Raw genomic sequence first — 26621 nt, 5'->3', positions numbered from 1 at the left:
AACCCACAGTTTTTGAAACACTGAGATGTTCCAGGATGTTCCACCAAAATTGCCGTATCTGTGGGCTCACTTGTCAACAGATTTCAATTGTTCTGAATATGGGCATTTCTTGTAAGAAAGGTTCTTTCTCTCTGGTACTCACTGCTGCCTGAAATCTTTACTCTGCAGGGGAAAAAGTCTCCTTTTGCTGCTTCTCTTTTGAAAATAGCAACAAATATCCAAAACTCCTTAGCCAATGGGGCAAATTGGGCCACATTCTGCTGTGTCAATAGTTCCCCAGGCAGAACTTGAGGATCTCTCTCTTACAATGTTGCTCCGTTCATAAAACCCCCAGCACACACCCACACACATACACACCACCAGGCAAAAACACACAACTGAAAGTTCATGAGGTTTTACCATCCCTCACTGGCCTACATGAGCAAGGTAGCCTTCCTGCAGCTAATATGTGGCAACATTTATGCAAAACAGAAAACATACTGTGGGACAGGCCCTGTTCTAGTATCTGGGGAAACCACGGTGGAAGGCTTTTGCCTTAGAGAGCTATTCTAGAATCGTGCCGTCCGCTAGAACATCGAATACAACGGTAGAAATGTTCTGTACTACTTAGCACCACATCCACTAGCCACATGTGGCTCTTGAGCACCAGAAATGTGGCTTAGTGTGACCAAGAAACTGAGTTTTTAATTTTACTACATTTTAATTAACATTAACTCAGAGAACCAAGTGGGGCCTGTGGCTGCCATACTGGGCAGCATTGTTCTGGAAGGAGACACAAACATGTCGGTAGACGCTCACTCCCTCCTCCCTTGTCACCACAAAACAGATAAACAAACTGGTTACCCTTGAACTGCGCTTTGAAGAAAACAAAATGAGGAAATAGGGGCCAGGAGAGGCATCACTTATGTAGGGGTGGTGGTCAGGAAAGGTGGGATGAAGTAGAACACGGGGGGCCCTGAGACGAGCAAGTGGAATAGAACAGAGGCCAGGGAGGAAAGCGATGCTCCTAGCAGAACAGCTGGACCCTGTGAGCAAGAGGCAGAGGGCAGCATGGGCCAGAGATGCCCGGCTTGCAGGCTGTTGCAAAGGAACAGAGTTCATCCTGATGGGGAGGAGGAGGCGGCTCCATGCAGAAGGGGAAACATGAACCAACTCTGATCTCAAAACCTCCCTGCATTGCTCCTGAGAGAAGAAATAGGAGACCACAGGAGGCTGTCATGGTAATGCAGGCTGGAGACATGGTGGCTTAGACAAGGGGGAGAGAGGTGGAAATGGTGAGCAGGGTCAACACTGGGTCTGCTTTGAAACCAGAGTGGACAGGATGCTGACTGAGTGACTGTGTGGGGGAGGCAGAGAGACATTGGCTCAAGTGAGAGAGGGAAGGACTGTGGGTGGAGATGAACTCCTGAGGCTCAGAGCAGGTTCCAGAGGCTGAAGCTCATGTGGAGATGGAGACTGGATACATCAGTTACAGTGACATTGACAAAAAGACACTGTCACTCTCTGCTTTTCCCATGTCCTCTCCTCATCCCTGAACGATCCTCACCCCAGACTGCTGAGGGAATTGCCCAGCCTGAAACATCCAGTGCTCCCATGTTGGAGGGCCAGGTTCTGTGCTGACCAGGGGAAACACCTCTCTCCCAAGTGCTGCTCAGGTTTGTCACCTGAGCCCCTCAGCAGGTGGGTGTGGGCCTAGCAGCTTTCTTTTCTTTTCTTTTCTTTTTTTTTAAATAATGAGAATTGAACCCAGGGTCACTTAATCACTGAGCCACATCCCCAGGCTGTGACAGGGTCTCACTGAGTTTTTTAGGGCCTTGATAAGTTGCTGAGGCTGGCTTGGAATTCACCATCCTCCTCCTCCTCCATCTCCATAGCTGCTGGGATTACAGGTGTGCACCACTGTGCCCAGCAACCTAGCAGCTCTTGAAGGCAAGTTCTTTGTTCTGCCCTAAGGCCCTCTCTTCAGTGGGACTGAAACCAGGCCAGTGGGAGGGGTGAGGGATGATGGGTCATCTCTTCCATTCCCTTCTCCAGGAGGTCAGGTATCCTTGTTCCAAAACACTTGTCCCTCCTTCTTTAGCCACAAGATAAAAGGCTTCCCACACATCCACTCCTGCATGAGGGTGGCCCGCTTCCTAACAAGCAAATTGTGTCTGTATTCCCAAATTAATATTTGTTTAATGCAATTCTAATCAAAATTTGAATTCTAATAGGATTGTTTTGCCTTTGATTCTGACTTATGAGAACAGATGTTCTTCATAACCAAGAAGTATTTTGCAAAAGAAGAGCATATAGGAGAAACTCACTCTACCAGATATCGAACTGTACTCGAAATGTACAAAAACATTTTGAAAGCAGGGCATAAATGCAAGACTCTATAGCTAGATCAGAAGCACAATACATGCTACTGAGATATTAGGGAACATTCAAGAAAAATGGTTAGAATTGTGCTTATGGTGTAACCTAAGATAAATTTGATACCAGATGAATTCAATGTAAGAAATGAAACTTAAACACTCTTTAAAAATTTGGGTTAACATGTCTCAGCTGTGAAGAAAGGGAATCAATTTCTAAATATAAAATCACAATGAAGCCACAAAAGAAAAGGAAAAGATAAATTTACTATGTAAAAATTAAAATTTCTACATGTTAAACATATAAAAACACCCAATGGAAAACTACAAGGTAAACAATAGACTGAAAAAAAAAATTTTAACAGAGTATTAACATTTCTTATATAGAAAGAACTCTCACAAATTTGTAATAAACCACTTAATATCATGATATTAAAATGGCATAAACAATTGATAAAAGAATACGTATGAATGGCAAGAAAATCTTTTAAAACAACTCAAGTTTACTAGCTATTAAGAAAAGCATAAAAGCATATTGAAAGAGGCCCACCTATCTAGTTGGCAGGGCCTTTTAGTGGTGCTATTTTATGTCACACGGGTAGGAAGCTCACCCTCTCAGATTTTGCCAGAGGAAAGACCAATAGAGGCAAAAATTTAGCCATTCAGGTCACAAGAACTATTTCTAGGCCTTTGTCAAGGGAAGCTATCAGAAATAGGAATTGCAGTTCTGTTAATCAAAGCCAAAAATTGGAACTAAACAGCCAGCAGAAGTTGAATGGCTGAATGCTTCATGCACAGTATCCCCTAAGCACAGCCACAGACAGCATTTTTTAACTCATTGCCTTGTTCAATATTTACAGAAACAGGACCCTGTTCAAATGAAATGAAGAAACTACAATATTTAGAATGCTTGTTTTTATTCTCCTTCATACTTTTCTTTACTTTCTGGATTTCCCATCCTGATTTTGCTTTTATGATAAGAAGCAATGTGTTCCTATCCATTTCCTAACACCCACGGAAACCTACTTGCAGGTCCCAGGTCAGCATCTTGCTTCTGAGAGACCATAAAAAGCAGCTCGCCAGCCCCTGAGCAACATCTCACAACCCCCTTCCCCCTTCAGAAGAGCTCAATACCCGGTTCCTTTTCTGTATGTGTTTGTCTCTAAACATGAAGTGGTGACCCCCTTCCTGTTTGCTCTCTGCAGGCCAGTTTCCACTTCCTTCCTGAGAAGGGAAAAGAAGAATATGACCTTTCATGTTGATAAGCGCCTGCGCTCGTGCCATCTGGGCTTACATGAGTGTTTGATTTGGCCACCAGTTGGGGTGGGTCAAGGGAGCAACTCCAAAAGAGATGCTGGTTTCTGTTGCATTGGGAAGAGACACTGACTCTGTCTTTGTTCCTGCCCCACAGCTATGACGCTACCTGGTGTGTGCAGCAATTGGTGCAGTTACACTTTTCTGTGCTGAAATCATTCTGAAAACTCCAAGGGGAGACTACAGCATTCAAGGAAGCCAAAGCCATTTGAGGGAGAATAAAGCCAAAAGCCTTTTCTCTGATTTATTCCAAGAATTTCACTGCCCTCCCACTACCCTCCTCCAAAATTTAGCCATTGCACACTGCTAGCATGGCGAGCAAGCGAAAATCCACAACCCCGTGCATGGTCCGGACATCCCAAGTGGTGGAACAAGACGTGTCCGAGGAGGCAGACCGGGCCAAAGAAAAAGGCATGGGCATGCCACAGCCTGACACCGCTAAGGATAGCTGGGCAGCAGAACCCGAAAACGCTTCCAAAGAGAACGAAGTGATAGAGGTGAAATCAATGGGGGAAAACCAGTCCAAAAAACTCCAAGGGGGTTATGAATGCAAATACTGCCCCTACTCCACCCAAAACCTGAACGAGTTCACGGAGCACGTGGACATGCAGCACCCCAACGTGATCCTCAACCCCCTCTACGTGTGTGCCGAATGTAACTTCACAACCAAAAAGTACGACTCCTTGTCTGACCACAACTCCAAGTTCCATCCTGGGGAGACCAACTTCAAGCTGAAGTTGATCAAACGCAACAGTCAAACCATCTTGGAGCAGTCCATTGAAGCCACCAACCACGTGGCATCTGTCACCACCAGTGGCCCTGGAGGGAATGACAATGATCCTGGCATCTCAGTGAGCAAAACCCCCATCATGAAGACAGGAAAACCAAAAGCAGATGCCAAGAAGCCGCCCAAGAAGCCCGAGGAGGCCACCCACGAGCACCATGCGGAAGGGACTGCCCGACTGATGACAGACACTGCTGAGATCCTCTCGAGACTGGGAGGTGTGGAGCTCCTCCAAGACACATTAGGACACGTCATGCCTTCTGTACAGCTGCCACCAAATATCAACCTTGTCCCCAAGGTCCCCGTCCCACTGAATACTACCAAATACAACTCTGCCCTGGACACAAATGCCACCATGATCAACTCCTTCAACAAGTTCCCTTACCCAACGCAGGCTGAGTTGTCCTGGCTGACAGCTGCCTCCAAACACCCAGAGGAGCACATCCGCATCTGGTTTGCCACGCAGCGCTTAAAACACGGCATCAGCTGGTCCCCCGAGGAGGTGGAGGAGGCCCGGAAGAAGATGTTTAACGGCACCATCCAGTCAGTACCCCCGACCATCACTGTGCTGCCCGCCCAGCTGACCCCCACGAAGATGTCACAGCCCATCCTCCAGACAGCTCTGCCATGCCAGATCCTTGGCCAGACCAGCCTGGTGCTGACTCAGGTGACCAGCGGGTCAACAACCGTCTCTTGTGCCCCCATCACATTGGCTGTGGCCGGAGTGGCCAACCATGGCCAGAAGAGACCATTGGTGACTTCCCAAGCTGCCCCTGAGCCCAAGCGTCCACACGTCACCCAGGTGCCAGAGCCTCCGCCCAAGGTGGCCCACCCCCCACCCACCCCAGCTAGCGACCGCAAGAAGACCAAGTTGCAGATAGCACACCTCAAGGCCAGCTTCCTCCAGAGCCAGTTTCCCGATGATGCTGAGGTCTACCGGCTCATCGAGGTCACCGGCCTGGCCAGGAGCGAGATCAAGAAGTGGTTCAGTGACCACCGGTATCGGTGTCAGAGGGGCATCGTTCACATCACCAGCGAATCCCTTGCCAAAGACCAGCTGGCCATCGCAGCCTCCCGACACGGTCGCACATACCACGCGTACCCAGACTTTGCCCCCCAGAAGTTCAAAGAGAAAACACAAGGTCAGGTTAAAGTCCTGGAAGAGAGCTTTTTGAAAAGCTCTTTTCCTACCCAAGCAGAACTGGATCGGCTGAGGGTGGAGACCAAGCTAAGCAGGAGAGAGATCGATTCCTGGTTCTCAGAGAGGCGGAAGCTTCGGGACAGCATGGAACAAGCTGTTTTGGATTCCATGGGGTCTGGCAAAAAAGGCCCAGATGTGGCGGCCCCCAATGGTGCTCTGTCTCGACTCGACCAGCTCGCGGGTGCCCAGCTAGCCAGTTCTCTGCCCAGCCCTTCACCAGCGATTCCACAGAATCAAGAACAGGTTCATCTCCTGAGGAGCACGTTCGCCAGAACCCAGTGGCCCACCCCACAGGAGTACGACCAGTTAGCGGCCAAGACCGGCCTGGTCCGAACTGAGATCGTGCGTTGGTTCAAGGAAAACAGATGCTTGCTAAAAACTGGAACCTTGAAGTGGATGGAGCAGTACCAGCAGCAGCCCATTTCAGATGACCATGGCTATGATGCCACAGCCAGGAAAGCAGCCAAACCAGCCACCGAGAGCCCCAAGAACACAAGTGAGATGGTACAGCAGTGTCACAAGGACCCCAAAACACTCTGCCAAGAGGACTTGGAGAAGTTGGGCCCCAGAGTGAAAGTGGGCAACGAGCAAGCGAAAGACTGTCTACCAGCCAAGCCCTCAGAGGCCACCTCAGACCGGTCAGAGGGCAGCAGCCGGGACGGCCAGGGCAGCGACGAGAACGAGGAGTCGGGTGTCGTGGACTATGTGGAGGTGACCGTGGGAGAGGAAGATGTCACCTCAGACAGGTCAGACAGCTGGAGTCAGACCCCAGCAGAAGGCACCACGGAACTGGCTGACTCCGACTCTGATGGCGCCCCTGCAGAGGCTGGCCAGGCCTAGACAGGTAATGCCACCTGCTCACCCAGGCAACGGGAGAATCCTGGCTTCCTCTCTCACGGGCAGGGTTAATATCCGTGGTGGTACAGAGATGTCCACCCAGATGACCAAAGCGTTCTCCTCTTTTTAATTAACACAAAAACATCCCTATATATTGATGCTGAGCATCGGTGTCTATCAATGATGTCATTGACATGACACACAAGCTGAGTAGCCCTTCTATGAAACACTTGGGGCCAGAAGCATTTCAGATTTCAGTTCTTTTCAGAGCTGGGGAATTTGCATATACATAATGAGGCATCTTAAGGCTGGGATCCAACCCTAAACACAAAGTTCATTTATGTTCCACATGTGCCTATACACAAAACCTGAAGGTAATTTTGTGCAATATTTTTAATAATGTTGTGCATGAAACAAAGTTTTATCATGTGGGATCTTCCACCTGGGGAGTTTTTCCATCATGTTGGTGTGCAAGAAGTTTTGGATTTGGGAGCATTTTGGATTTTAGATTTTCAGATTAGGGATGCTCTACCTGTATTTGTCATGTGCCTTTACCCTGTACCACATGACGATTTGAAATAGGTATAGGTAGTGGAATGGCTTAGTGGGGCTAATTCACATATGCATTATCTAATACATTTATCATTTTTTTGTGGTGATGAGTTCTTTTTCAAAGTTCTTAAAGAAAGATAGGGACTGATAACCCCATGTCCTCATTTGCAAGGGTATAAGAAGGGCACAGCCCTGCTGCCTGGGCCTGTTTCAGCACCAGTCTTCCAGCCTGTCCATGCAGGAAGCTAGTCATAGCTCTCTGATCAACACAGCCTCCGTATGTTTTGCGTTCACGGCTGTTAAAAATAAGCAAGAAAAAGACGTGTCTTTTTTTCTTCTTTTCTTTTTGGATTTGACCGAGAGTCAGGATTCAAGTTTGCTCAATCTGAAATTTGAGGTTTTTTTTTTTTACCTGAAGGGTTTGAAAGTGCTTCACATTTGCCTTGTTGTGGCACAAGGAAGGTGCCACTCTGCTTGGGTCCCCATAACCCCTTCAAATCTGGAAGAAACCTGTGTAAATTTAGACTCTTGGAGCCACAGAAGCCAGGGAAGGGAGGTTGCTATGGTTACTAATGGCCATGTCATCCAGATAATGGGACATGCCTCAGAAGCCCTTGGTGTGTGTGCTTCCCGGGAGGCCAGTGGAAACCCAAGGCCCAGGCACAGCTTCTGGCCTGGGAGTGAGCTGAGAAAAGGGGTGAGGGAGGAGGGGGTTCTTTGTTGAAAGCTTGGAAGAGGGGAAGATGCACAATTTGCCCAGGTGGGCTTCTCCAGAGACCGGTTAAAAGGGGACCCCCGTTATCTTCAAAAAGTTAAGAACCTCCAAAATGATTTGTAAGGTCCTAAAGGGATGCCTGGAAGTTCCCATACCTCTGTATTGCTGAACTTGGACCCCTCTGGGCGGCACGTTGCTCATTAATAATTTAGTAATAAAATGAGGCACCTTTAATAAAATGGCAAGTAAATGAAATCCTCTAGGAGCCCTGGATCAGCCAGTTCCATCAGCCATGAGCAAAGCCCACCCCAGAATGCCATCCTGTCTTCTTGAGGAACCTCTGTAGTCTAGGTGAGGACATGGTCCGGGAGGAGGCTAGTGACGGCAGAGGGGCTAGAAGAGCTCTGAGGTCCCCAGCAGTGCCAACCGCCCACCTCCATCTCACTGTCTTGCTCTCTTCCTCTCTCTGCCTTCTTCCTGTTTTCTTGGAAAACCCTCCCAGCCCAGCTCATCTCTCTTGTGTAGGAATGAAGGAGTGATTTTTCTTTTTTGTCTGCCTGAATGCTGCTAGCGTGCCCTGTCTTCTATCCTTGCTCTTGTCTGATCTATGATATAAGTCTACATGGTTGCTCTTTCCTCCCACCCTGGAGTAGATGATAAGACTCAGTACCATTCAATAGGACATTCAGAGCCCCTCCTTGTGCCCGCTGCTGTGCAAGCCACCAGAGATGATGTGATAGAGACTGATGACACAGTCCCCATTTGCACAAAGCTCTGATGGGCCAAGGAGGGAAGAGAATGCACTCTCCTTTCCTAGCCAGTGTGCTGTGTGACGTGATAGGGGGGTGCACAGCTGTGTGCAAGAGCTCACAGGAGGGATACCCAGGCTGGGAACCAGAGGGAGCTTCCATGAGAAAGAGGTGTCTGTCTGCACACACTCATGGGAGCAAGTTAGCCAAGTGCACAAGAAGAGTTGTTCGAGTGGAAAGAACAGGATGGAAAGGCAGCAGAATACAACAGACACTTAGTATGGCAATATGTAAAACAGTGGATGTGTAACCAATGTGATTCTGCAATCTGTATACGGGGTAAAAATGGGAGTTCATAACCCACTTGAATCAAATGTGTGAAATAGGATATGTCAAGAACTACGTAATGTTTTGAACAACCAACAATAAAAATTAAAAAAAAAAAAAAAAAGAACAGGATGGGACAAGGTCCAGAGCAAAGGAATGGTACAGGTGAGGATCAAAAGAGGGTTGGCATGTCCAGAAAGTAGAGTTTGAGTTCCCTAAATGATGAGAAGAGGTGAATATCAACAACAACAACAAAAAAAAAAAAAACCCAAAGGTTTTCCCTAACAGACAAAAGCTGCTGTGAGCCAGCTGTGTTTGCTGAATTTGAATATAAGGATGTGCATGTTCCCAGGAGCTCAGATGGGGCCTCCTGCTCTCCACGGCTGAGTGAGCAGATATCTAGAGGCGGCAGCTCCCCAGAGGCCCCTGAGGCCACCTGTCCCCACCTGTCCCCCTCTTTTCTCCCAAGCTATCCCCCACTACCAGTTGAGAATGCCAGGTGGGCTGTATGCCTGATCCCCCTGAGACCAAGACGAAGCAGAAAAGCAGGAGAGAATGCTGAAACCATAAAGAGAACCTTGGAGAAGTGGAGAAACATGGCCATACCCGGTCTCACCTAATTCTCCAAGACAGGAATCGCTCTGTATGTTTAGAAACCCGGGAACGGAGACCAGACGTCAAGGAACTTGGCCACATTCTCGCCCAGTACCTCAGCTGGACTCGGGAGCCCTCCTTCCTCCTCCTGCCATCTTGACATCAATTTCTGATGGACAGAAATTCCCCGTTTCTGTTGAGCACCCTCCACCCCAGGCACAGGAGAATAACCAGGCTTTCGGAAGTTGTCCTTTGAATTAATATCAGACAATTTAGAGATGTAGGAATTGATTGTATCCCCCCAAATGCAAAAACATCCAAGAACCCCACTTTATGTTTATGATAAATGCCACAAGGGGAGCCGGAAGATATTCCTCCACCAAATGCTGAGGTCTGCTCAATGCTGACGGCATTAGATGTCCCCTGATCTGTTGAAGATCCATCGTATTGAGGGAGGGGCTGCCGTCGCACTAGCAGGGCCATCTGAAAGCTCTCCCAAGTCCTAACCAGGGGCTCCTCTTAAAGAAGCTTTTCAACTGAGAAAGGGGATATCACCCCAAATTACTTTACAGTTCCTATGAGCCAGGTGAGTGGGTCTCTTGAAATCCATATATATCCAATGATGCCCTGCTTACACACATGCTTTTAGGAAACAGAGTCAAGTGCACTTGTAGACATAGAAATGCTGAAAACAATTCCCAGTTTTGACTTTATAAAAGGTGCCGTGTAATACTTAAGACAGAGGGAAAGTCGCTGAGAGGGGCTCTAGGGTTGGATTTGCTCTGTAGGGCTGAAGCATCTCCCCAACCAGCCCCTCGGCTTTGAGCTTTGCCAGTCTCATGACAGTGTGTGGTTTGGTCCAGGCTCACCTCCGCTGTGAGGTCAGACATTAAGTTAGAGTCCTGCCAGCCCTTGAGTGGCCGTGTCTGGATGCACAGTCTCTGGGTCTGAATATTTTCTGAGCCATCCCATTGAGAGAGCTCTCCTAGCAAGAAGCTGTAAAATAAATTTTTTCCCCCAAAGATGAGTCAACCAACTTGCTTAAATTGTCACATACATGCCTGGATGTTTGGCCAACGGGTTAATCCACTTAGTACTCCTACTAAGAGTTTCCATTTATGGGTGTGTACTATGAGCTTAGCCCTCCCTGAAGCGTGTCTAGCTAGCCCTGTAAACTCCACAGCAACCCAGTGGCATAATTATAGCTTTCCCCTCATTTTATAAAGACAAAATTGAGGCTCAAGAAAATAAGTAACTTGCCCCAGCTTCCTATGCCGGCCACTGCTGGAGCATGGACACCACCCCTCATCTGTCCAGACACGCCTGACCCCAACCACGCTGGGAACCACAGCCTCTCCAATGGTGGCACTGCCACCATGATGGAGACCCAACAATAAAAAAAAGTGCTCATTTCTTAATGTGCTCAGGAATGGAAACGAATGTAACTTACTCGTTCAACAAGAAATCTGGAGCGCCCTCTCTGGGCCAAGCACTGTGCTGGTCTACATAGAAGGTCTAAGAAATGTACATAAAAACACTGTAAGCCCAGCCGGGCTGCTAATGAGAGCTGTGCACAGGGAAATTGGAGGAGCTCAGAGGGAGAGTGACTGACGTACAACCCATCCTCCACTCCCCATAGGCAAGCCTTCTCGTTTATTTTAAACAAAGGAACGAAGGCTCAGAAACCCGAAGTACTCGGCAGAGTTCACTCAGCCGGTGTCTAAATTTGACTCCAAATCTCCAGCCACTACCTTCCCTGCCTCCAGATTTCTGACAAAAGTTTCCAACACTTGATGATTAAGGATGGCTTCAGGGAAGACATAAAATTTGAGGAATGTACAAAAAATATATTCTCCATGGTTCAGTTTGCTTAAAATATGTAAGGCTGCTAAGTGCTGCATCTTGGCTACAATTTAAGATCCAGAATATGTGCACTCCCTAACACTCCATTCATATTAGCTGTTCAAATACAGACATACTGAATGAATGAATGAAAATATTCTAATCATCTATTTCCCTCTCTCTCTCTCCCCCCACCAGACCCTTGAAGACAGAGACTATATCTCATTAATCTCTGAATCCCCAATGCAAATTCAGAGCAGATGCTCAGTAATGGTTATCTTGGTCTGTTTTCTCTTGCTAGTAACACAATATCACAGACTGGGTGTGTTTTTCTGTTTTTTTTTTTTAAGTTTATTTGGGCTTACAGTTCTGGAGGTCCAAGGTTAAGGGGCTACCTCTGGTGATGGCCCTAGTGCTGGAGAAATCAGAAAGTATGCAGGCTATCATATGGCAGAGACAGGGAGTGCGTGCCTCTTCTGATCTCTCTCCCTCTTTTTATAAAGCCACCAGTGCTCAATCCTAGAGGCTCCACCCTGATGACCTCATCTCATTTTAATCACCTCCCAAGTCTCCTCCTCTAACCTTGTAGTTGGCTCAAGTTTCCACCATCTCTGTTGTTCACAATGGGGATCAAACTCTAGTGTGAGTTTTGGAGGGGACAACCCAGGTTCATTGAAACCACCGGAGGATTAACAAAGGTCATTGGTTATTGGCATTTGGTATTTCCGTCTTTTTGCTCCTCCCCATTTTTTCCCAACACTCATTCGCCCCCATGGAAGACAGCAGTCAGAAGGGAGGATTTGGGCATTAGCTTTCCAAGTGTGTGAGCAGCTCCAGGGAAAGGTTTGTTGGAGAATTTATCATGAACTATTTACTAGATGCTGCTGCATGGACTGCCCACTAACCTTCTTCCCTTGTTCCGAATGGGGAGTTCACTCTTACCGCTTTCAATTATCTAATTCTGGAGCTTCTCGCCCTAAGAATTCTCACTATGTTGTGGGCAGCTTGTAGCAACCTAGCAACCGTGAAACCTACCCTCCTCGTTTTCCAGAGATGGATGCAGGCCCCAGAGAGGTAAAGTAACCAGCCCAGAGACATTCCTAATAAGTGACTTGGTTCACTCACCCATCAAGTATTTGTGGAATGCCTGCAGAGCACTGGGCTCGGAAGGGAGTTGGTGCCCAGCTTGTCTCTGCCCTCTTGGAGTTCATGGGCAAATGGGAAATGAAGTTTTAATCAATCCAAAAGGAAGGTTACCACACTGGGCCGTTTTCTGTTTGTTTGTTTGTTTGTTTGTTTGTTTATTTGCTTGCTTGTTTTTTAAAGAAAGGCAAATGACGCTGTTAGAGTGTAGAACAGGGAAATTTGACCTGATTTAAGGGTGGGAGAGGCCTCTCTACAGAGGTAATAGATGGATTGAAATCCGAAGGCTTCAGCCAACATGTGGGATTTAGCTGAGAAGGGGGGAGGGGATGAGCTTTCTAGGCCAAAGAAATAACATACTCGATACTTAACAAGTCTCACTGTGACTTCGACACACCTTCCAGTTTAAGAACCATCAGTGTGTGAGTTCAAGACTCCCTTCCTGCTCCCTTGTGGGTGGACCAGAGTCGAGCCCTGGCATACCCGTGTGCCCTAAGATGCTGATCCTTTTGAGTCTAAGGGATGTAATTTCAAATGGGGGCTTGATGTGTGTCTGCCCTCCCCTACCCTTCTAGTAAAAGCATTCTACATTTCACTACCATTATCAAGGGATGCCCAAGTCCAGCTACTGCTCCCTTAGGACGAGGACCACAACACATCACCACTGTCCCCAGGGTGACAGTGTGTGGTGTGGCATTGTTCCAAGAAAGCTGGATGGAGAAGTGGGGCTGGGTCTTGAGAGGAAATCATGCCTGACACATGAACCAGCACAGAATACCTTGGAAGGCATTTCTCCTTTTGTCCCCTCCTCAAACTCTGCTGAACCCCTCCTTGGGGACATCACTGGGAACAAGACAAGCAGAAAGTGGGAAATTGTGCAGCAGCAGCTACAGGCAGCGCAAGACTTCAGATTCAGCCTTGCAATGTCTCAATGGTCAATTATTACTATTAAAAAAGTGGGGTGGTTTAAAAAAAAAAGCAAGAATGGATAGTCACCATCTCAGCATCTCACTGTTTGCTTTCTCTCGTGGAATGCACTGTCAATCTCTCCCAAGTCCCCAGGGCCTTTGGGGAAGCCCTCCAGGGAAAGCTGTGACATGGAAAAAATTCTAATTTTTCTTCATGTTCCTCCAAATGTGTAAAGCACTAGGGAAGGTTTTGCTAAAGAATTAGTACTTGCAATGTGCCTGGTCATCCCCAAGGTAGGTGTGGGAGTCAGGGGTTCCCTGTCCTAGGAAGTGTTGGGGGCGGGGGGCTGAATGTCCCTGCGGCAAGAATGTCCCAATAGGAGCCATGTGCAAATGGACCCAATGGCCTTGCCGTTTCCTTCAAAGCTGAGATTTGGTGCCGTAGGATGAGGTGACCCGTCAGGCTGTGGGTCCTCTGCTGGGCGAATCTGTCTGAACTGCAATGAGACCCCCAGAGCAGCCCAAGAAAATGAGCAAGAGACATGCTATCAAAGCATGCTGATATTCTGTAAGGGGACAACAAAGCCCTGAAATGGGGACTTTGTTCTCAGCCCGTGTAGCTGCCACCACTCTGACAGCACCAGGCTGGCTTCCCATTGTTCCCCGATTAAGGTTGATTGAGAATCCTGTGTGGACCAGGCACTGCAGGACGGGGCAGCAGGGGCCAGCAGTGAACATGACGGGCACCGTCTACATCCTCACAGCCTCCCATCTACGTACAGTCAATCACCCAGGCCAGCTGAAGTCAGCAAGTGACAGGGGTCCGAGAAGCCCTATGCAGGAATGTCTGGCAGATCTGGCAGCCTCTAGGAGAAAGGCCTTCCTGCAGCTGGGTCCTGCTGCCCAGGGGAAGGGTTGGGGCCTCAGCTCTGTCCCTGGGGGAGGACTCCACATGTGCCATCATCGAGGAGCTAGAAGCCTGGCTGTGAACAGGTGAATCCATGATGGCTCAGCAGAACCAGGGGAAAGTATCCCCCACAGAGCCAGAGCTGGATTCTGGGAGGCCTGGGGCTAGAGCACTGGAACTTTTCCCAGGCAGCTGGTGAAGGCAGTGAAGGGACTAAACCGAGTGACACAAAATGTCACCCTGCAATGTGGGACAATGGCCTCTGCCAGCTGTGCCAGGGCATCTGTCTGTTCAGGAGTCTGAGACTGAAACACCTTCAAGAAAGAATGTTTTTTGCTTGTGCAAGGAGAAACCAGGGGTCAGGGGTCATTTTGTCATTTTCTCACACTCCTCCAATGCGAACCCAGTGAGAGACGCCAGCCCCCGGCATTGTCCCAGTTACCGGGCTCCCTGCTTCACTTCAGCCCATTGGGCTTGGCCATGAGCAGAGACCCCTGGAGTGGGAAAGGTCCTGCTCTCTGTCCCAAGCATCTTCCCAGCCTCCTCTCGAAGGGGCCATCAGCCCCTGCAGCCCAAGTCCTGCCCACTGCCACACACCTGGGAAAGGTGAGGAGTAAAGTCCAGGTAGTTCTGAGGATGTCACTGGGATCTCTGCAGGGAAAAAAAAAATAAAAAAGCTTTCTCTCTCTCTCCCTTTTGTCTTCCTCTTCCTGGCCACCCTTTTTGGCCTTACAACCAGTTCCTTTTTCCAGGTGCATTTGGTGCTGGGATCCAACCCAGAGCCTGGCACCTGCTGGGCTGGTGCCCCACCACTGAGCTACATCCCCAGCCCTTTTTATTTTTTGAGACGGGGTCCTGCGAAGCTGCTGAGTCTTAGGGGCCTCCAGCTTAGGGTCCTGCTGCTCCAGCCTCCAAAGTGGCTGGGATAAGAGGGGTGGGCCACTGTAGCCAGCTAGCATCTTTTTTAAATTAAAACACATAATTGGAGGATTAGGCATGTTTTTATCTGTAAGAAATTACACAAGGAATCATGAAGACACCTGGCTGGATGGAGAGCCACTTTCATATTGAGGTTTACCTAAAAAACGAGAGTTTGAGCCATGCACTTAAAGAGACATGGTTTTGCTGGGCACCCTGGCACACACCCGTAATCCCAGTGGCTCAGGAGGCTGAGGCAGGAGGATCACAAGTACAAAGCCAACCTCAGCAACTTAGTGAGGCTCTAAACAAATTAGTGAGACCCAGTCTCAAAATTAAAAAAATAAAAAGAGCTGAGGATGTGGCCTAGTGGTAATGTACCCCTGGGTTCAATTCCTGGTACCAAAGAGAAAAGAAAAGAAAGAAAGGAAAAAGAGGCAGAGTTTCTTGTCATGTATAAGAGAGACAAAAGGTGCATACTCACGTGCGTAAACAGGTCAGTCCACTGACACATAAAGCTCTCACTTTACACCTCGCCTTCCTCCAGAAAAAATAAAGCCGTCTTTCTTGAGCCCCCTCACCTCTGTTTTGCACACCCCACGTGTCTCCTCCCTCATCAGCTCTGTACAATGGAAGTGAGGCTCAGGGAGGTTAAGGAACCCACCTCAGCACCCAGCCGGGAAGAGGCAGGTCCTGGTGCCCAGCTGCCTCAACTCCACAGCTCCCTCCATTCTGCCCAGCAGTCCTGAGCCAACCTGGATCCTTCAGCCAGACCAGGAGAAACAAGAATGGAGGCTGCCTGTCCTCCCACCTTGGGCCTTGTTTCCTGGTCCAGGGAACTGTTCAGGTAGACATCCCACCACCAGCAGCCTCCCTGCCAGAGGGAGGGAAGCCATTTGCTAGGAAAACCCTGTTCTTTGGCACACAGGAGGAGCCTGGCTGCGGTCCATGGTGCCCATCCAGAGGGCACACACGGCTCTACCCAGATTAGTAATAAAGCATGTGGTCCTCACTGTGTGCCCCAGCCCCCTGCCTCTGAAGCAGACATGCTCTTTCCTCGACCAGGTGGCTCCATGCATGGAGACTGCATGACCTGGACCTGCACCAGGTCTGGAGAGGTGCAATTAAGAGCCAGGCGGCTTTGCAGTTGGACTGGCCAGGGTGGAGTCCGACTCCACCACTTACTAGCTGCCTAATGGGAAGCAAGGCATTGAATCCCCCTGAGCCTCAGTTTCTTTGCTATAGAATGGATCTAACAGTGCCTTCCTGCCAGGTCACTGGAAGGAGTAAAAAGAGATGAGCTGTATTATCACTTGGCACTGTGGCAGAGAAACCTCAGCTACAGGCACTGCTGCTACGGCCGTGCTCGTTCTTGATTCTGACTGTGCCATCGAGGTCCTGTGGCGAATGGGAATCGCCTCCCCCAGCCCACCCCACCCAGCTTCCATTCCACTCCTGCCAATGGGTGATGTGGATCACGATGGGTGACTCTGGCTAGGTCCCTTGAGGTCATACCAGATCCCAAGGACATCCCTGAAATCCATTCCATCCACAGACTTTTCTTTTACAAGTAGGTTTCTTAATGACAACAGTTCAGCCTTACTCACAGGGGTGTCGAGGGAGCATGGGTGTGTTTAATATTCAGGAATGAAGGACATCATGGGTGATTCGCTGATACCTTTGGCTAAGAAGTCTGCTCTTTTTGCTCTGGGTCCCCTCTACAAAAATCAGCTCTCGGGGCCTTCTCAGCTGGAGAGTGCCCAAGCGGTAACATGGCCTTACCAGGAGGGAGGCAAAGGAAAAGCCAACGCTTCGGGGATCCCCAGGTCTGACACCCCTCTAGCCTCTCATGGAATGCTGGCTGCATTCTTCACAGCCCAGAGTCTCTTTGGATTCCTTTCCCAGAATCTCTGGATCCTGGGAGCCAACAGAAGTAAACATGGAGATCTGACCTAGTTTCCTAGAACTTCCATAACATAGCACAATCCGGGCAGTTTCAACAGCACAAATGCATTCTCTCACAGCTCTGGAGACTGGCAGGCAAGGTCCCCGGGGGTGTCTGATCCCGGCTCTCCAAGCTGCTGGCGGGCTGCTGACATCCCTGGCCTGCCTTGGCTTCTGCATGCATCATCCTGATCTCTGGCCTGTCTTCTCATGGCCTTCTCCCCAGTGCGGGTCCTTCCTTTCCCTGTCTGTCTCTGGGTCCACATTTCCCCCTTTTCATAAGGTCACTAGTCCTATCGGGTGAGGGTCCACCTAATGACCTCAGTCTAACTCTTACTTCTGTGAAGGTATTTCCAGATAGTTACACTCTGAAGTACTGAGGATTGGGGCACATATGTTTTATATGCTTTTGGAGGCACATATTCAACCATAGCAAGGTCCTTGGACAACTTTCATGACTTGGAAGTAATATAAGACTTAGACCTTCTCATACTGACTTCTCATAAGTACTCTTTGTTAAGAGCACGGGATCTAGAGCTTGCCTGGGTTTCATCCCACCTCTGCTTACAGGTTGTGTGATCTTGGGTAACCTATTTATTCTCTGTGTTCAGATTCCTCACCAGTAAAATGGGAATAATATCTATACTTCTTAGGGTTGATATAAACATTAAATAAAAGTATACTTTACGTAGTGCATCTTTTTTATTTTTTATTTGTTCTTATTATTTATACATGGTAGAAGAATGGTTTTTGACGTTCATGCATATATAAAGTATAACTTCTCATTCTTCTGGTTGTATGTGATGAGAATTGCATTGATGGTGTAATCATATATGCACATAAAATAGTAAGGTCTGACTCATTCTACTATCTTTCCTATTCTCATTTCCCCATCTTTCTCTTCATTCCCCTTTGTCTAAGTACTTCTGTTCTTCCCTACTTTCCCCCATTGTGAATTAGCATCTGCATATCACAGACAACATGCAGCCTTTGTTTTTTTTTTTTTTTTTTGGAGATTGGCTTATTTCACATAGCATGATAGTCTCCAATTCTATCTATTTACCAGCAAATGCCATAATTTCGTTCCTCTCTATGGCTGAGTAATATTCCATTTTATATATGTGCCATATTTTCTTTATCCATTCATCTGTTGATGGGCACCTAGGTTGGTTCCATAGTTTAGCTATTGTGAGTTGAGCTGCTATAATATTGATGTGGCTGTGTCACTGTACTATGCTGATTTTAAGTCCTTTGAATATAAACTGAGGAGTGGGATAGCTGGGTCAAATGGAGATTCCATTCCAAGTTATTTAAGGAATCTCCACACTGTTTTCCATAGTGGTTGCACCAATTTGCAGTGCCACCAACAATGTATGAGTGTACCTTTTTCTCCACATCCTCGCCAACATTTATTCTTGCTCGTATATTTGATAATTGCCATTCCAATTGGGGTGAGATGGAATCTCAGTGTAGTTTTAATTTGCACTTCTCTAATTGCTAGAGATGTTGAACATTTTTTCATGTATTTCTTGACCCTTTGTATTTCTTCTGTGAAGTGTCTGTTCAGTTCCTTTTCCTATTTATTTATTGGGGAGTTTTTTTGGTGTTAAGTTTTTTGAGTTCTTTATACATCCTAGAGGTTAATGCTGTACATGAGGTGCAGTGGCAAAGATTTTCTCCCGTCCTGTAGGTTCTCTCTTCACATTCTTGATTGTTTCCTTCACTGTGAAGAAGTTTTTTTACTTTTATTCCATCCCATTTATTGATTCTTGATTTTACTTCTTATGCTTTAGGAGTCTTGTTAAGGAAGTCAGTTCCTAAGCCTACATGATGTAGATTTGGGCCTACTTTTCTTCTGTTAGACACAGGATCTCCAGTCTAATGCCTTAGACCTAGATCCACTTTGAGTTAATTTTGCACAGGGTAAGAGATAGTGTCCAATTTCATTTTGCTACATGTGGATTTCCAGTTTTCCCAGCACCATTTGTTGAAGAGGCTATCTTTTCTCCAATATATGTTTTTGGCGCCTTTATCTAGTATGAGACAACTGCATTTATGTGGGTTTTTCTCTGTGTCTTCTCTTCTGTACCATTGGTCTTCATGTCTGTTTTAGTGCCAGTACTGTGCTGTTTTTGTTAAAATAGCTCTGTAGTGTGTGTGTGTGTGTGTGTGTGTGTGTGTGTGTGAGTGTGTATATATACATATATACACACACACACACATTTATATTCACACACACACACACACACACACACACACACACACACACACACATATATATATATATATATATATATATTTTTTTTTTTTTTTTGGTGTGGGGGGGAGGAATACTGGGGATTGAACTCAGGGGGACTCAACCACTGAGCCACATCCCCAGCCCTATTTTGTATTTTATTTAGAAACAGGGTCTCACCGAGTTGCTTAGAGCCTTACCACTGCTGAAGCTGGCTTTAAACTCATGATCCTTCTGTCTCAGCCTCCTGAGCCACTGGGATTTCAGGAATGTGCCTCTGAGCCCGGCACACAGTATAATTTAAGGTCTGGTATTGTGATACCTTTGGCTTCACTTTTCTTGCTAAGGATTACTTGGCTCTTCTGGGTCTCTTATTTTTCCAAATTAATTTCATGACTGCATTTTCTATTCTATGAAGAATATCGTTGGGATTTTAATACAAATTGCGTTAAATCTGTATAGTGCTTTCGGTAGTATGGCCATTTTAACAATGTTAATTCTGCCTATCCAAGAACGTGAGAGATCTTTCAGTCTCCTAAGGTCTTCTTCTATTTCTTTCTTTGGTATATTATAGTTTTCATGGTAGAGGTCTTTCACTTCTTTTGTTAGATTGGTTTCCAAATATTTATTTTTTTGAGTCTATTGTAGATGAGATAGTTTTCCTAATTTTTCTTGCAGTAGATTCATCACTGATGTAGAGAAATGCAATTAATTTATGGGTGTTAATTTTATATCACACTACTTTGCTGAATTTGTTTATGAGGCAAGTGCTCTACCCCTGAACCACAACCCCAGCCTGATGGTGTTAATTGTTCTTTGAAGGTCTTGTAGAACTCAGCTGAGAATCCATCTGGTCCTGGACATTCTTATTTGATAGGCTTTTGATGGCATCTTCTATGTCATTGCCTGAAATTGCTTTGTTTAAATTGTATATGTTCTCCTGATTCAGTTTGGGTAGGCCATATGTCTCTAGAAATATGTCAATGTCTTCAAGATTTTCTATTTTATTAGAGTACAAATTTTTGAAATCATTTCTGATTATATTCTGTATTTCTGTAGTGTCCATTGTGATGTTTCATTTTTCATCATGAATTTTGGTAATTTGAGTTTTCTTTTTCGTTTTTGTTAGCATGGCTAAGAGTTTATCAATTTTTTTAATTTTTTCAAAGAACTAACTTTTTGTTTTGTGAATTCTTTGAATTGTTTCTTTTGTTTCAATTTCATTGATTTCAGCTCTGATATTAATTATTTCATGTCTTCTACTGCTTTGGGTGTTGATTTGTTCTTTTTTTTCTAGGGATCTAAGATATAATTTTGGTTATTTATTTTGGCTATTTTCTATTCTTTTAATGAATGAGCTCAATGCAGTGAGCTTCCTCTTAGTACTGCTTCATAGTGTCCCAGACACTTTGATATGGTGTATCACTATTCTCATTTACCTCTAAGTATTCTTTTATTTCATCCCTGATTTCTTCTGCTATCCACTGGTCATTCAATAGTGTATTATTTAATCTCTAGGTGTTAAGAGTAGCTTCTATTTTTTTATTTTATCATTGATTTCTAATTTCATTCCTTTAGGATCTGATAGAATCCAGGGTATTATCTCTATATTTTTTGTATTTGCTAAGAGTTGATTTTTAGCATAATATATGGTCTATTTTGGAGAAGGATCCATGTGCTGCTGAGAATAAAGTGTATTCAATCATTGATGGATGAAATATTCTATATATGTCTGTGAAGTCTAAATTATTGATTGTATTATTTAGTTCCATAGTTTCTTTGTTTAGTTTTTGTTTGCAGGATCTATTCAGTTCTAAAATAGGTATGTGAAAGCCACCCAGTATTATTGTGCTGTGGTCTATTTGATTCTTGACATCAAGAGGGGTTTGTTTGATGTAGGTAGATGCTCCATTGTATGGGGCATAAATATTTATAATTGTTATGACTTGTTGATGTATAATTCCCTTAAGCAGTGTAAAATGTTCTTCTTTATTCTTTCTGATTAACTTTGACTTGAAGTCCACTTTATCTGATATGAGGATATAAACCCCTACTTTTTTACAAGATCCATGTGAGTGGTATGTTTTTTCCCCTCCTTTATCCTTCAGTCTGTTGATGTCTTTGCCTATAAGATGAGTCTCTTGGAGACAAAATATTGCTGGGTCTTATTTTTAATCCAATCTATCAGTCTATATCTTTTGATTGATGAGTTTAGGCCATTTACACTCAAAGTTATTGATATATGACTTGTATTCCCAGTCATTTTGCTTTACTTATGGTTTTTAATTTTAATTGGTTTCTCCTTTGATCGACTATTCCTTTAGTGTAGTTCCTCCTCTTCCTGGTTCTCACTGTACTTTTAATTTTATCTTCATGGAAAATTTTTGTTGAGAATGTTCTGTAGTGCCGGCTTTCTAGTTGTGAATTCTTTTAACATTTGTTCATCATGGAAGGTTTTTATTTCATCTTCAAATCTGAAGCTTAATTTTTCTGGGTAAAGTATTCTTGGTTGGCATCCATTTTTTTTCAGAGCTTAGTATATATTATTCCAAGACCTCCTAGCTTTGAGGGTCTGAGTTGAGAAAACAGCCTAAATCCAAATTGGTCTCCCTCAAAACATAATCTGACATTTTTCTCTAGCAGCCTTTAAAATTCTATCCTTATTCTGTATGCTAGGCATTTTCATGATAATGTGCCTTGATGTGGGTCTGTTGTACTTTTGTATATTTAGGATCCTGTAAGTCTCCTGTATTTTATTTTCCTTTTCTTTAGGTTTGGGAAATTTTCTGACATAACTTCATTGAAAAGGTTGTGCATTCCTTTGGTTTATATCTCTACACCTTTACTATCCTGATAAATCTTAAATTTGGTCCTTTCATTTTATCCCATATTTCTTGGAAGTTCTTTTCATGGTCTCTTAACATCTTTTCTCCATGGTTAACTTTATTTTCAAGATTATATGTTTTGTCTTCATTGCCTGAAATTCTGTCTTCCAAGTGGTCTAGTCTGTTGGTCATGCTTTCTATTGAATTTTTATTTTGTTTTATTGATTCCTTCATTTCAAGGACTTCTTCTTGATTTCTTTTCAGAATCTCTAGCTCTTTATGAAAGTAATCTTTCACCTCCTGAATTTTCTCTCTGATTTCACTCCTTACATTGTCCTTTACCTTGTGGGACAGTTTAATTATATACATTTAAACTACTTCTCTGACATTTCTCCCACTATGGTGTCAATGGATTCTGTTATTGGGGCATCTTGGATTGTTTGGGGCACTTCATTCCCTTGTTTTTTCATGTTTTGTGTATCTGCCCACTAGCAGTGTGGATCTGAGGCAATGCAGTTTCTACCCTGTAGACTTAGAGTGTCCCAAAAGGTTTCCAGTACTGTGACATTAAGGGGAATACAAATAATAGCAGCAAGCAATGCAAATAATATACAGCCTTAAACCAAGTATCTCCTACTAAGATACCTATAGTTTTGTCACAATAAACAGAAATGATATGTTCAGTTATTGCCTACAATGAAAACAGTAAGTTTGCAAAGAAGTATACAATTTTAAATAGGAGACAAAGAGAAAACAGGAATGGTGTAGGATGTGATGTTTATGAGGAAGGAGGAGAGAAGACAAAAGTAAAACTTAAAGGAAGAGTGAAAGAGGGAATAGTAGAGGTTAGCTGGTGGCAGGAGAAAAGAGAAAGAGAATTTTGGGAAACAGATAAGTGAGTGAAGAAATATAAAGTAAAATTTTAAAATAGAAAATATAAAAATAAAAGAATGCAAAACAAAACTGAAATATAATAATCAGACATCCTAGTCCTCAATAAATGGATGCATGAAAAATAATTAGTTTTCAATGTGAGAGAAAAATGTAAAAGAAAAGGGGAAAAAAAGGTCATGATAAATAACTGAACAATTGTTACTGTTGGAGATCAAAAGTTTCTCAGCTTCCCTTCTCAGCACTCAGATGGGGTTGTCTGAAGTTTGACACTTGCTCCACCCTCAGGGTAAATGGGGTTGCTAGGGTGAGAAGGTTAATCCTGGAGGCAGGGTGTAGGCTTAGGTTTGCTCCAGACTCTTTGCTGTATGCTAATTGGTCTGGAGATTTTAAATCAGTGCACTTCCAGGGCCCAACAATTCCTGGTCCACATTGGAAGACTACACCTCAGGAATCTCTTTTGGGTTCCACTTGTGTGGTGTATGATCCAGTTCTTAGCCCACTAAGTCACCTATGGACCCCACATTTCCTATATTCTGATTCAGTCTCCAAACTCAATCTTTCCCACCCCCAACCCTTTTGAAATTCCCTTCTCTCCCAGCCAGTCCTGTAAGCAGCCAGATTGGAGGGGGGGTGGAAACCTGGTGGGTTTCCACGACCAGTTGCCCCCTGTGTAACCCTTAATTTTCTCTATGCTTTATTTTCTTCTGGTCACTTAGGCACACACTCTATCATGCAGTATGGGTTGCCTAGGTTGTTTCTTGAGCCAGACTCAGGTCTGCCAGAAATAAGCTCCCCTAGCTTCTGACCCCCTCATGGTGGCTGCAAAATGGTTCCTTCCACTGCCCTCTACATACCACGGGGAGAGATGGTGGCTTTTTCCTGTTCAATGATATTGTGCAGCACACCTTACTGTTTAGTCAGGCAGTGACTCTGATCTCTAAACTATCCGTATCCCAACACACCTCAGTCCTCCTGAGAATGGGGGTCCCGTTAATTCCCTTATGGCTTTACTGCATTTGTGGAGAGACCATTCAGGTTTGTGCTTCCAGTGGTAACTGTGGCTGTGGCACAGGGGAGTTCTTGCTTATTTATTATATCCAACCTCCTGAGTCCTCCATCTGTTTTGAGTGTCCAGTATTATATTTCAGTAACGTTCCCCCCTAATTTTTGTTTATTCACCCACGTTGCTAAAAAGCTGCCCATCTGCTTTCCTTGGTTTCATGCCACAGACCCACCAGGGAAGTGACCTCTCTATTCCACCATCTTCCTCTCCTTCTACGTAGTGCATCTTATTATTACCATTAGATATCCTCTCCTTTTTGGAAAAGGCTCCATCTAAGGCAAGCATATAAAATACTGTTGCTGGGTTCCAGGTGCTCTTCCCAAGGCTGTTGTGTGTGTCAACTCATTGAATCATCTTGAGATGTTCTAGGAGGTGGATGTTATTTTCATCCCTGTGTTACAGAAACAAAAACTAAGCCCTGGAGAGTTAAGGTCCCATGAGTACAACCCCACAGTCACTAAGCAGGAAAATCAGGACCTGAATTCAGGGACTTTTAGGAGCCTCTGAAGTAGTGGGTGCCTCCCCAGGAGTAGTAAAAGGGTCTCATGATGGCAAAAAGAATCACAGGCCACCACCTTCCCTGGCCCAGAAAGCCACTCAGTTTTCAAAGGCGTGACTCTGGAGGTACTCCCCAGAAGGTCACTCTGTGCTCGGGACACACTCCTTTCTTAAAATTGGCCCTAAACGTGAATGGCATCTGACCTCTTCCAAGCCCTGGAGTGGCTTTGGAAGGAGTTCACCACCCCCAGGAGAGCTGCCTTCCACCCCAGTGAATGACAGTCCCTCCCCTGACGCCTTGTCTCTGCTATATGTTGTCCTTCCAGGGAAGTCCAGCAGAACCTCTGGGCTGATAAAGCGGACACTCTGTCTTTGAAGAACGAAGAGAACTTCTGGGCCACGGACCACCTCGCCAGCGACTCCAAGTGGAACTGTGTAGCCCATGTGTGCCTGGAGGGCACGGGAACCCCAGCCACCTAGCGCACCTCCCAGAGGGCCGGTGGGAACTGTCAATAGTGCCAAAGTCCTACACTGCATTTTCAATGGGTCCCTGTACATAGTTTGCTCCGCTGCCCAGGCCCCCACCTCTTGCTATACTGGAACTGATTTGTACAATGTGGGAACTTTGTTACCTTTTTAATGGAGGGCCACTTCCTTTCCCAGCACTTCCATTGTAAGGCTTTTTTCCAGGAAGGGGGACTAACCACATTACTTTTCCCTTTTTTTTCTCTTTTTCTGTTTTTATTTTTATTTTATTAACTGGGGGAGGGAGAATTAGTATTAGTGCCATTATATCTACTGGATTTTAGGTAGGGAGAATTTATCTTTAAATAATGGTAGTTTGAAATTTGGAAGATTTCTTGGTAGGAAGAACTGAGGTTGGGTCTCTGTCTCAGCTCCAAGTGGGCTTCAGATGTCAGATCTTCCATATCTAACCCATTTCCAGTTCTTCCCGGCTGCCTCGGGTCCCTGCCTTGAGTCACACGCAGGCCTTTTGAACTGCCAGGAGGCGGGAGTCTGACTTCTCAACCCCTTGGCCTCGCTGAGAGACTGGATAGCAGGTGGCTGTCCTCTTTAAGCACCTTTTTTAAATACCAGCAGAAAGGGCTCTCATGATTGTTAACATCACCATTACACTTACAAAATTTAAAAAAAAAATGATCTTCCTCTCTATATGGTACAGAGATGAGAAGCTTTGGTTTTCATTTCTCTTCTCAACTGCCTTTTTGGGTGTGGTGTTTGACAAGATTTCAGCTTGAAGACTCACCATGAATTGATTTTGTGTGTGTGTGTGTGTGTGTGTTGGGCCAATTTTAGATATCTTTGAGTGCACTTTGGTTTTGTTTTGGTTTTTTGTTTTTGTTTTTTTTGTTTTTTGTTTTTTGTTAGTCCTAACTTTTAAAAGAAAACCAAGAGACATATCCGGTGTAAATGTTGCAATATGAATTATGTTTGCCATCCCTTTTCTGCTCTCCCACCCCCTCCCCATTCAAGTACACTGCACAAATAAAATGCTAGGGAGTTTGAATCAAAACCAGTTTTTCTAACTTGTTGCTCATTTGTTGGAACTCAATAAAGCAAAGACTAAACATTTTTACAACCTTTTCCTCTGTTCCTCATTCTTCATTGCTGCCTGGCTCCCGGGGGGCTCAGCCTGGGGTTTCAACTCATCCACCTCCCATTCCAAATTCGATTGGGGCCACAATTCCACCTTGGGGAGGTCAACATTACAAGCCAAGTTTTAAAAGCAAGAGGCTGTGGCTGGACTCTTCATCACATCTCTGATGCAGAGAAGAAAGTTCTAGGCCTCCCTTCTCCAGGGTCGTGGCAAATTGATCCTTCACATACTACGGAGAAGAACAGTGGGGTGGGAATGAGAAGACCTTCAACCCCCAGCTGGCTCTCCTGTGACCCGAGGTAAGTACCCCTCCCTGGGCTGCTGGTGACTGGACGTTGGAAACTACCTTTCCTTGGAGGTTCTGTGTTTCTGATTACACTCGCCCAGACCCATTGTTC

General features: G+C 45.4%; 1 protein-coding gene across 2 annotated transcripts in view; it reads left to right on the top strand.

Moving 5' to 3' along the window:
• The window catches only part of Zhx2 (zinc fingers and homeoboxes 2), a 160988-nt gene extending 134799 nt beyond the window's left edge, over positions 1-26189 (top strand). For both annotated transcript variants that reach the window (XM_026406671.2, XM_026406672.2), the window contains 2 exons: positions 3766-6497; positions 24932-26189. In XM_026406671.2, coding sequence (XP_026262456.2) covers positions 3980-6493 — 2514 coding nt within the window. In that variant the 5' untranslated portion in view covers positions 3766-3979 and the 3' untranslated portion in view covers positions 6494-6497; positions 24932-26189. The remainder of the gene's footprint in view (positions 1-3765; positions 6498-24931) is intronic.
• Positions 26190-26621: the final 432 nt, after the last annotated feature.

This window comes from Urocitellus parryii, chromosome 7 (assembly GCF_045843805.1).
Source record: "Urocitellus parryii isolate mUroPar1 chromosome 7, mUroPar1.hap1, whole genome shotgun sequence".
In the NCBI taxonomy this organism is placed as follows: domain Eukaryota; kingdom Metazoa; phylum Chordata; class Mammalia; order Rodentia; family Sciuridae; genus Urocitellus; species Urocitellus parryii.
The sequence above is the reverse complement of the archived record's forward strand: the minus strand, read 5'-3'. Positions and strand labels throughout refer to the sequence as shown.